The sequence below is a fragment of the Manis javanica genome, chromosome X, assembly GCF_040802235.1.
Source record: "Manis javanica isolate MJ-LG chromosome X, MJ_LKY, whole genome shotgun sequence".
NCBI classification, from domain to species: domain Eukaryota; kingdom Metazoa; phylum Chordata; class Mammalia; order Pholidota; family Manidae; genus Manis; species Manis javanica.
Window position 1 is genome coordinate 120,684,132 of NC_133174.1, and position 12,417 is coordinate 120,696,548.

At 35.4% G+C, this 12,417-nt stretch overlaps 1 protein-coding gene across 3 annotated transcripts in view; it reads left to right on the top strand.

The window, feature by feature from the left end:
- The window catches only part of CUL4B (cullin 4B), a 51,864-nt gene extending 45,133 nt beyond the window's left edge, over positions 1–6,731 (top strand). For all 3 annotated transcript variants that reach the window (XM_073228142.1, XM_073228143.1, XM_073228144.1), the window contains 2 exons: positions 2,460–2,612; positions 4,506–6,731. In XM_073228142.1, coding sequence (XP_073084243.1) covers positions 2,460–2,612; positions 4,506–4,601 — 249 coding nt within the window. In that variant the 3' untranslated portion in view covers positions 4,602–6,731. The remainder of the gene's footprint in view (positions 1–2,459; positions 2,613–4,505) is intronic.
- Positions 6,732–12,417: the final 5,686 nt, after the last annotated feature.

Here is a 12,417-nt window from a genome sequence, read left to right on the forward strand (position 1 = left end):
TTACTATATTTACCCATATTATCTAGTCCCCTCACATAGCCCAATGCAGTAACTGTCCATCAGTGCAGCAAGATGCCACAGATCCACTGTGTGCCTTCTCTGTGCTACACTGTTCTCCCTGTGATCCCCCACACCATGTGTACTAAACATAATACCCCTCAATCCCCTTCTCCCTCCCTCCTCCCCCACTCCCCCACACCCCCACCCCTTTGGTAACCACCAGTTTATTCTTGAAGTCTCTGAGTCTGCTGCTATTTTGTTCCTTCAGTTTTGCTTCATTGTTATAGTGCAGAAATGAGGGAAATCATTTGGCATTTGTCTTTCTCTGCCTGGGTTATTTCACTGAGCATAATGTCCTCCAGCTCCATCCATGTTGTTGCAAATGGTAGGATTTGTTTCTTTCTGATGGCTGGGTAGTATTCAATTGTATATATGTACCACATCTTCTTTATCCATTCATCTACAGATGGACACTTAGGTTGCTTCCATTTCTTGGCTATTGTAAAAAGTGTTGCGATAAACAAAGGGGTGCATATGTTTTTTTCAATCTGAGAAGTTGTGTTCTTTGGATAAATTCCAAGGAGTAGGATTCCTGGGTCAAATGGTATTTCTATTTTGAGTTTTTGAGGAACCTCCATATTGCTTCCACAATAGGTGAAGTAGCTTACATTCCCACCAGCAGTGTAGGGGAGGGTTCCCCTTTCTTCGCATGCTCAGCAGCATTTGTTGTTCTTAGTCTTTTCAATCCTGGCCATCCTTACTGGTGTGAGGTGATATCTCATTGTGAATTTAATTTGCATTTCCCTGATGATTAGTTATGTGGAGCATCTTTTCATTTGCCTCTTTGCCATCTGAATTTCTTCTTTGGAGAACTGTCTCTTCATATCCTCTGCCCATTTGTTAATCGGATTATTTGCTTTTTGATTGTTGAGTTGTGTAAGTTCCTTATATATTTTGGATGTTAACCCCTTGTCGGATGTGTCATTTACAAATATATTCTCCCATACTGTAGGATGCTTTTTTGTTCTGTTTATGGTGTCCTTTGCTGTTCAGAAACTTTCTAGTTTAATGTAGTCCCATGAGTTCATTTTTGCTTTGGTTCCCATATTCGAGGAGATGCATTCAGGAAGAAGTTGCTCATGCTTATATTCAGGAGATGTTTGCCTATGTTGTCTTCTAAGAGTTTTATGGTTTCATGACTTACATTCAAGTCCTTAATCCATTTCGAGTTTACTTTTGTGTATGGGGTTAAACAGTAATCCAGTTTCATTCTCTTGCATGTAGCTGTCCAGTTTTGCCAACACCAGCTGTTGAAGAGACTGTCATTTACCCATTGTATCCATGGCTCCTTTATTGTGTATTAATTGACCATACATGGTTATATTTATATCAGGGCTCTCTAGTGTGTTCCATTGGTCTATGGGTTTCTTCTTGTACCAGTACCAAATTGTCTTGATTACTGTGGCTTTGTAGTAGAGATTGACCTTGGGGAGCAGTGCCCCCAGCTTTACCCACTCTGATTCTTTTCCTCCCGCTGGAGAGCTGCAGTGGGGGGACTGCTCAGATCCCGCCTGATCACGGCTTCGTATCTTACCCTTTTTGTGGGATGCTGAGTTCTCGCAGATGTAGATGTATCCTGGCTGTTGTATTGTATCTTCTGGTCTCTCTTTTAGGAATAGTTGTATTTGTTGTATTTTCAAAAATATGTATGGTTTTGGAAGGAGATTTCCGCTGCCCTACTCACGCCGTCATCTTGAGCTCCTACAACCACAAGTTGCTGTCTTACTCACATTCACATCAAAGGCATGATACACTCTTAGATTACTGTGTCCTTCTAAAACATTCATGCTGTATCAGAAAGAAACTTGACTACAAGAAGCCCGAACTATTCTTTTAATTTGGGTGCTAAAGATGAACACTTTTGCTTTGACATTAAAATTGGAAGATTCACTCCTAAACACGTAAATTTCTGTTAGTATTGAGCAAATAAACACATTGACAATGCGAGTTTCTAATTTATGTGTTACAAAATAAAGATTAATTTTTTAAGTTTGATTCTAGTTAGCTAATTAGAGATAAGAATAGAATCACTCACTTTTACAGATAAGGTAATGTCATACAGAAATGTAGTCAATAACCTTTGGGCACCTTTAGAAGACTTTGAGGACAGAGTAACTGAAAATGATGACATTTCTGTCAGACATCTCTGCTTCTGAAAAAGCAGCCCAAAGATGGTGTTTTTCTCTTAACTAATATTGGCATTACTTCATCGGTACAGGGCAGCATAATTAGAAAGGCGTTGTGTTTGTAGTATTTTTTCTATTGTATTTGTAAGGTTCCTTTAGAGAATTCAGTATATTTAAAGCATTAACTGTGTCATGTCCCTAAAGTATACAGTTTGTATAAGTAATCAAGTTTCACTTCGGGTACAATTCCTAAGTTTATAAGTTTTTTGTTAGGTTGAGGAACAAGCAAGTACTACGGAAAGAGTATTTCAGGACAGACAATATCAAATTGATGCTGCAATTGTTCGAATTATGAAGATGAGAAAGACCCTTAGCCACAATCTCCTTGTTTCAGAAGTGTACAACCAGTTGAAATTTCCAGTAAAGGTATGTGCTTCTGAGTTCTCATGTGGAGCTTGTTACATATAAAAGAGTGGGTTAGATTTTCAGATACAAATCTTAAAAACATGGGTTTAAAGCCTCAAGACCATTTTGAGGGACAAGTGTTTTAATTTCTCAGGCTCTTATGTATGATTCCAAAAAAACCTTTGTTGGCGTATATGAGCTGCTGCAACAAAAGGGGAAAAGCAATTTATAAAAGTTCATATATCTGAAAGTTTAGCTGCTAAATGAGTCTTTGAAATTTTCAAGTTAATTCACAGTATTTCTTCTGAGCTCATTTTTTGTCATTTAAAAATTTTTTTCTCCTTGAAATACCTTGGTATTTGACAGATTTGGTTTTTATTTTTGTTTCACACACACAGGAACAGTTGGAAGAGGGCAGATTTGGTTATTTTAAATTAAGTTAAATCTTCTGTCTAGTTAGCTTATATAAGCATCCATTAACAACTCTGTACAGATAACTGGCCATCATCAGGCATGTTTTTGGAATGTTTAGTGATAGTTCTGCCAAGCTGAAATTGGTCATTGAATGAACATGTTCCAATGTAAATGCCCAATAATTAAGAGGGCTGTGCAGTGTTGGACTGGATTGTTTTCCAGGTTTTTTAGAAGATTACCAAATCCTTCTGATAATAAAACCTTGATAGAGTTTGGATAGACTTTTGGCTGTTGGGGTTCTATGAGCTTTCAGCTTGGGTAAATCACTTCACCTTGTTGAGCTTGTTTATTCTGATGTAAAATGGGGATGATAATAGTATTTAGCTCATATGATGATGAGGCTTAAATGAGATAATGTATGTAAAAAATTTTAGCACTGGGTCTGGCACATAATAAGTGCTCATAAGGTAGGCATTCTCTGTTCTCCAAACCTACTCCTTCCTCATTACCACAGTCACCCTCCTGTTCTGCCTAACAACCAGTTCACCTCCAGCCAGAGAGGTCACTGATGCTAGGGAAGTTAGAGTCACTATGGTAAATAGTGCTGATATTCTAGGTCTTTCACCATAATTAAGAGAAAGTCATTTTGATTTTCAAACTGGAATTATTGGATAAAATGGCTGAAGTACTGACTTTTGCATCCGACTATATCCCTTCTTTACCTCTCACTATCAAGTAGCCATTTTATGCAATCTGAAAAACTATTAGTAAGCAAGACTATATTATTTTTATAGAAGAGATACAAAAGATGATGGAGTTTTGTCATTCAAGAGCTAAGAATGCAGTGATGAGAACAAGCTGTAAGCTTCCTTGATTATTTTCAGCTATGAGTAGGATTCAAAAATCCAGATTTATAGTAAGCAACCATTCATATTAAACCTGAAATATGAAGACCTGAATTATGAGTTGATACTTCACTTATCAAACCATTTGTTGTTATAGTCTTGTAAATAGTGTTTTCTGTAGTCCATTTTTTTAACTTCTAAAAATGCCTTTGAGAACTAGCTTTTGCCCCAATTTAGGGTCTACTTATCTTCTCCAACTATCTTAGCAAAACTAAGTAACATTGTTTCCCTAAACTGTAATTTCTTTCTTGTGTGAAGTGATGATAAATTGGTCCATTGTATTTGTGCAGAGAGTAGCTGGTTCTTAGAAGACCTCTTCCACATAGAAAAGGAATAGAAAATATTGTATAACATATGACAAGATGTGACAGCATATGTGTAGTGTACATTTCTTAACCTTGTTTATTTTCATTGTGCTTTTCTCATTTTAAAAAGTGAGATTTAAAAAATATTTTTTTAAAAAAAAATGAGATAAAATATATTAAAATTAGTGAGCTAAAAGTTTTTTCTTTTCTTTAATGGAATGTTGGTAAATGGGCTTCAGCCAGTAATTAGTGCTTATGAGCTTTGCACTGAAAATTGCCTTTTCTTACAGCCTGCTGATCTTAAGAAGAGAATAGAATCCCTAATTGACCGGGACTACATGGAAAGAGATAAAGAAAATCCAAACCAGTACAACTACATTGCATAAAATGTTGGCCTCTGAGTGTCTGGTGTCATACACAGTAGCCAGTGATTAAACTAACCTGTTGATCTATATTATTTGACTTTTTATACTTCTGATGACCAAATTAAACAGTGTAATGGAAATAGTTGAGTGGACTTTTTCAGTGGTTAACATGCCCGTTTAAAGAGTAATACTTACCTTTGAAGAATGTTGTTGAACTCTTTGCATGTTATTTAGTATGATGTGCAGAAAACTCTTTAAGGAAGTACCTGGTCTTCATGATTCCTCTTTGGAACTGGGGAAGAAGTCCCTATGGCTGTTTAAAAAGAGAGGGATTCTTATACACCGTTAATTATGAAGCAAAAGGTTTATTTGCTTAAAATGTCATTTAAAGATACTTAAACTGCATGCAAACTTTATTTACTGTACAGAGTTCTGGATGTATTTATCAAATAGAAAAACCACCCTGAACTTGGTTGTTCACCCGTTTTGTGATTGCCCTTGAAAAGAAGAAGTTGTCATAGCTATTGATATTTTACTAAGTAATGTTCTGTTACACTAAAAGATGTTTTTTGAAAACTCATTTGGAAACAAGTTTTCAAGTAGGACAGTTGCTTACATAATCTCTTACATGTACACATCCTAAGATGTTCCACTTACAGCTATGGGATGTGTGTATATGGCTTAGCCCTGAGTTTACTGTGCTGATTAACAGGTACTTATAAAAATAGCTAAAATAGAAAATTGCTGATCAGCTGTACTAGAAGAACATGGTAGGAGAGAAAAATCCAACTCTTTTTTCATATTAAAAATGAATATAATATGAACATTGCAAAAGAGACCAAAACGCACATGTTGTATAAATTTTTACAGGAACAAAAATTCAACTAGTCTTTGGCTTACTTTAGACTTTAATGTTGTTTGGACAGTTTTCTCTTTATCTTGGACCAATTATAGATTGTTACAGGCTTTCTAGGATTTAGCATTTCTCTTTTCTCTAACAAAGTTTTTTTTTTGAAACATGCCAGCTCTCTTTTTTGTTGGTAAGTAAGCCTCCCTTATAGGATGTCCTTCCTGTATCTTCTTCAAACCCTGGGTCTTCCCCACATACCCTCTTTGGAAATTTCAAATTCTGTATTGTGCTGATCTTATTCCTTTCAAAATCACTTGAAGATAAAGAGTTCTCATAGCCATTGAACACCTGCTTTGCAGGGGAATGTCCTAGGATTGTTCATACATAGACAATAGCGAAAGTATTGTCACTCACACTGATAATGTGAGTAAAATGCTTTTCCTTGCCATCAGTGGCTTTTTGATTTTGGGGCTTTGTTTTCTTTTTTTCTTCTTTGTTTTTCCGTGAAGCTTTGAAGGTAATTGATCCTGGAGGGGAAGCAGAAAATTTTGTTTTGAATTTCAATGTTTTTTTATGACAGTATGTTTCCTTCATTGACTATTTGGAACCATTAGGAAGAATACCTAGGTCTTAACCATCAACCAGGGAGACTGGGGCTCTTGTATCTGCTATTGGTTGTTGGTTGTTTTCTTATGTTCTGAAAGATCTGTGACTAGCTATTTTAAAAAGTTGCCTGTTTCTCTCTAATTACATCTACTTGCACAGTGTTGTCTAATAATATGTGGTATTTAGAATGCCTTCCTAATTCTTTTTGAGGAGCTATTGCCTTTATTTTCTCAGCTCTTCCCTGGTTTCCTTACATGAATCCATCTGACCAGGAAATGCAGCTATTTTGTTTGCCCTCTTTCCATACTGGACCATCTACATCAGTGTTCTCTCATCCCCGATGGTCTCTGAGATATGTAGACTCTTCCACAAGACTTGATAGTTACTCTTAAGGAATTTTTAGGTAGAAGTGGTCCTCTTAGGAGGAGACTCTTGGTGTCACCTTTGTTATCTTGAAAGCTGGTCCCTTCCCTGAGGCTCTTAATTTTTTGAAAATTTGATGCTGTTCAGCTGAAAAATTGGCAAGACTATTAAAAAAACAAGTTGAGGGGAGCTGTTTAAGAAATTGAAAAGTAATTGCAAACAACATTGGGTAATTGTGACTTTCAGTTCTGTATAAGTTGAATTTTTGTGCTCTTTTCCCTGTGTATGTGGTGGTTCTATTTTTCTCCAATAAAAACTTTTATTTAAAAATTTCTGGAGATCTTTAAAATTCAAGTTTTGTAAGAAAGTTATAAAACCACAGACATTTTAAATCCTTTAATAATTTAATGAGTTCACATCTGTCAGTTCTGTTTTTTAAATTTCTCTTTTTTATTTTTGTGGGGTTTGGTGGTAATATATAGGCATGTGGAGTAGGGTATGGCAAATAAAAGGTGAGTAAAATTCCCAGGAATCCTCAAGCTGGGTAATTATTCTTAAATGTCATATTTTAGAGAAATAAAGTATAAACATTGTTTCATCCAAATCCTCAGAGTCAAATAGTTTCATAAAGTCAATATGAAACTAGTCTACATTTACATTGAGAAGTGAATAAAAGATTAAATACTTTCATTTTAGGTATGGCCCTTGATCTTCCTTTTCTACTCATGTCATATAAGGTCTGGGCCATATAATATACTCTCAGAGTAAGGTGATGCTCTTCAAAAACCTTACCAAACAACTAAGAAAGCTTTTTTTGGACCTAGTTCCTGAGTCTGCCGAATGGTCTTAACATGATGTCTATACTCTTGAAATTCTTATCTTGCACATTTGCGTACAGTTCGGGAAATCCATTTACTCTATTTAGGCATCTGTGTGTCAAGATTCTCAGAAGTGTGTTTTTTAATCTTAGTATCCGTGAGTATTTTTTATATTACCTGTTTTTTTTGTTTGTTTTAATCGCCATTCTGTTTAATGCTGTGAATGGCAAGAGTGTTAATAAATGTTCTGTTCTCTTGCTTACATAAAATTGGCAAAACAAATTGTTCATTAAAAGAAAAGCAGTACTCGTGGAAATTTGCATAATTACGCTTTATATGGTATCCTTGCTAATGCTAAATTAGTATTTTTTGTTTCCTGTCAAAAAAATCTGCTTTACATTTGAAAAGTGAAGAGATTTTGTTCACCTGGAAACCCTTTGGTTCAAATACAACAAATTTGTTCAATTGTTCTCCCTTTTTTTCCTTGCTATTTATAAAAAAGTACTTCCTATTTTGAGCACATACTTTTATATTTAACAATCCTTTGAATTTATTTCTAACATAGTAAAAAAATGTCCAATCTTTTGGAGAACCTTTTTTATTTGACATAGAATATAAGAATGTGCTGCAAGAGACAAATTAGAACTTAAAAGTTTTACAAACTATAAGAACACATCCTCTTCCTAACCTCTAATTCTTGTAATCAAATCTTTTAAAACCTTTTCAATTAAAAAATATTTACTGCAGAATATATATAATACAAAATTTACCATTTTAAGGGGTGCCATTCAGTGATATTTAGTACATTCACCATTGTGTGCAGCCATCACCATTGTCTAGTTTCAGAACATTTTCATCATCCCAAGAGGAAACCCTGTACTTATTAAGCAGGCATTCCCCCATTTCCCCTCCATCCAGCCTCTGGAAAATACTAGTCTGCTTTTTATCTCTGGATTTGCCTCATCTAGCTATTTCATATGAATAGAATCATAGAATATGTGACCTCCTGTTATCAGTTCTTTTCCCTTTGCATGGTGTTTTTAAGTTTCATCCATGATGTAGCATGTATTAGTACTTAATTCCATTTTAGAGCTGAATAATAGTATGTATGAAACCACACTTTATCAGATAGTGGACATTTGGTTTGTTTCCTCGACAATTGTGACTAGTGCTGCTATGAAGTTTTTTTTTGTTGAAGTATCATTGCTACACAATCTTATTTTGGTTTCAAATGTACAGCACAGTGGTTCAGCAGTTACCCCACATTATCGAATCCTCACTCCTCTAGTGCAGTTACTATCTATTAACAGAGAAAGATGTTATACAATCATTGACTATTCTCCATTGTGTACTACTGTCCCTGTGACCAACTTATATTGTGATTACAAATTATTGTGTCCCTTTTATCCCCCTTACCCTCCCCATACCCTCCCCCTTGGTAACCACTAGTCAATTCTCAGTGTCTGAGTTTACTGCTGTTTTGTTCCTTCTGTTTTGCTTTGTTTTTATACTCCACAAATAAGTAAAATCATATGGTATTTGTCTTTATCTCCCTGGCTTATTTCACTGAGCATAATACCCTCTAGATCCATCCATGTTGTTGCAAATGGCTGGGTTTCTTTTCTTTTTATGGCAGAATAATAAATACTCCATTGTGTATATGTACCACATCTTCATTATCCATCTTTAGGCTTCTATTGATGGACACTTAGGTTGCTTCCGTATCTTGGCTATTGCAAATAGTGTGGCAATAAACATAGGGGTGCATATATCTTTTCAAATCAGGGATTTTGTTTTCTTTGGGTAAATTTCCTGCTATGAAGATTTGTATACTAATATCTATTCAATTCCATTTTCAAATATGGCTATATGCTCAGGAATGGAATTGCTGGGTTATATGGTAGTTCTGTGTTTATTGAGGAGCCACAAAACTTTTCCATAGCAGTGGCATTTTACATTCCCACCAGCAACATAAGAGGTTCCAATTTCTCCATACCTTCAATGCTTGTTTTCTGTTTTTCCTGTTACAGCCATCCTAGTAGGTATGAAGTGGTGCTTTTTGACTTGCATTTCCTTAGTGGCTAATGATGTTGAGCATCTTTTCATGTGTTTATCAGGCACTTGTACATTTTCTCTGAAGAAATGTGTATTCAAATCCTTTGGCCATTTTTTAACTGGATTATTTGTCTTTATGTTGTTGAGTTGTAGGAGTTCTTTATGTATTAGGGATGCTAGACACTTATCACATACAATGATTTGCTAATATTTTCTCCTGTGGGTTGTCTTTTCACTCACTTGATAGTGTCTTCTGATGCACAAAGGCTCTTCAATTTAATGAAGTCTAATTAGTTTTTCTTTTGTTGCTTACTTTTTTTGGTGCCATAGCTAAAAACCCATTGCCAAGTACAAGTTGGTGATGATCTACACCTATGTTTTCCAATAAGAGTTTCATTTGTAGTTATATTCTTTACGTCTTTAATCTCATTCAATTTTTGTATGTGGTATCAAGTAAGGGTCCAACTTCATTCTTTTGCATTTAGATACGTAGTTGTCCTAGCACCATTTATTGAAGGGGCTGTTCTTTCCTCCGCTGAATGGTCTTGTCACCCTTGTCAAAAATCAATTGACAATAGTTCTATAGGTTTACTTCTAGACTCATAACTCTATTCCACTGATGTATAATATAAGTCGTTACGCGAGTACTACACTGTTTTGTTTACTATAGCTTTTTAGTCAGTTTTGAAATTGGGAAGTGTGAAACTTCCACTTCTTTTTCAAGATTGTTTAGCTATTCAGGTCCCTTACTATTCTGTATGAATTTTAGGATCAGCTTTTCCATTTTTGCAAAAAAAAGTCATTGGGATTTTGATAGGGATTGCATTAACTCTATAGATTCCTTTGGGAATATTACCATCTTAACAATTTAAGTCTTCTAGATCATGAAATAAAACATTTTTCCATTTTTTAAAATCACTTAGTTTAGGTCTTTAAAAAATTATTTTGATAATGTTTTGTACTTTATACTGTACAAGTACAGGTTCCTGGTTAAATATATTCTTATGTATTTTGTTCTTTTTAATGGTATTGTAAATTGTTTTTTAAATTATTTTGATGTTAATCTTGTACCTTGCAACTTTGCCACTTTGGTTTATTAGCACTAATATATTTATGTGAATTTTTAAGGATTTTCCATATATGGCATCTTTGTTTATGAATATAATTTTGCTTCTTCCTTTCCAAATTGGATGTGTTTTATTCCTTTTTCTTGCCTACTTTCTCTGGCTAGAGCTTCCAATACAGTGTTGAATAGGAGTGGCTAAAGTAGGCATCCTTGTCTTGTCCCTCATCTTAGTGAGAAAGCTTTCAGAGTTTTACCATTGAGTATGATGTTAGCTGTGGGTGTTTCATAAATGCCCTTTATCATGTGGAGGAACTTCTATTTATAGTTTTCTGAGTGTCTTTATCATTAAAGAACGTTGCATTTTGTCAAATGCTTTTTCTGTATCAATTGAGGTGATCATTTGGTTTTTTTCTTTTGTTCTAATAAATTTGTATATATGATTGGTTTTCATAATATTGAACCACCCTTGCATTCCTGATATAAATCCCTCTTGACCAAGGTGTATAAGCCTTTTGATACATTGCTGGATTTGGTTTGCTAATATTATTTCTGCTGATTCATTCACAGTTGATTCTTTCCTTGTACCTTCGTTCATTTTTGTTATCCCCACTGTGATTTTAATTTTAATTTTCTTGATTTCTAATAAGATTTACCATCTTTTTCATATATTAATTCGGCCATTTGGATTTCCTCTTTTGTGGTGTTCCTGTTATAATCTTTTGCCATTTTTATTATGGCTAGTCTGACTTTTTCTTGTTTTACAGAAGTTCTTTATATATTTTAGATCAATGCTGGCCAATATTTGACCCACATGTGTAATTTTAGATTTTCTAGTAGCCATTTTTTTATTTTGGTATCATAAATCTACAATTACATGAGTAACATTATGTTTACTAGGCTCCCCCCTTCACCAAGTCCCTCCTACAAACTCCATTACAGTCACTGTCCATCAGCGTAGTAAGATGCTATAAAGTCACTACTTGTCTTCTCTGTATTGCACAGCCCTCCCCGTGCCTCCCCCCACATTATACCTGCTAATCATAATGCCCCCTTTCTTCTCCCACCCTTCTCCCTCCTTTTCCACCTGTCCTCCCCAGTCCCTTTCCCTTTGGTAACTGTTAGTCTATTCTTGGGTTCTGTGATTCTGCTGCTGTTCTGTTCCTTCAGTTTTTGCTTTGTTCTTATACTCCACATATGAGTGAAATCATTTGGTACTTATCTTTCTCCACCTGGCTTATTTCACAGAGCATAATAACCTCTAGCTCCATCCATGTTGTTGCAAATGGGAGGATTTGTTTTCTTCTTATGGCTGAATAATATTCCATTGTGTATATGTACCACATCTTCTTTATCCATTCATCTACTGATGGACACTTAGGTTGCTTCCATTTCTTGGCTATTGTAAATAGTGCTGCGATAAACATAGGGGTGCATCTGTCTTTTTCAAACTGGGCTGCTGCATTCTTAGGGTAAATTCCTAGAAGTGGAATTCCTGGGTCAAATGGTATTTCTGTTTTGAGCTTCTTGAGGAACCTCCATACCGCTTTCCACAATGGTTGAACTAATTTACATTCCCACCCGCAGAGGGTTCCCCTTTCTCCACAACCTCGCTTACATTTGTTGTTGTTTGTCTTTTCGATGGTGGCGATCCTTACTGGTGTGAGGTGATATCCCATTGTGGTTTTAATTTGCATTTCTCTGATGTGGAGCACCTTTTCATGTGTCTGTTGGCCATCTGAATTTCTTCTTTAGAGAACTGTCTATTCAGCTCCTCTGCCCATTTTTTAATTAGATTATTTGCTTTTTGTTTGTTGAGGTGTGTGAGCTCTTTATGTGTTTTGGATGTCAACCCTTTATCGGATCTGTCATTTATGAATATGTTCTCCCATACTGTAGGGTACCTTTTTGTTTTGTTGATGGTGTCCTTTGCTGTACAGAAGCTTTTTAGCTTGATATAGTCCCAGTTGTTCATTTTTGCTTTTGTTTCCCTTGCCCGGGGAGATATGTTCATGAAGAAGTCGCTCATGTTTATGTCCAAGAGATTTTTGCCTATGTTTTTTTCTAAGAGTTTTATGGTTT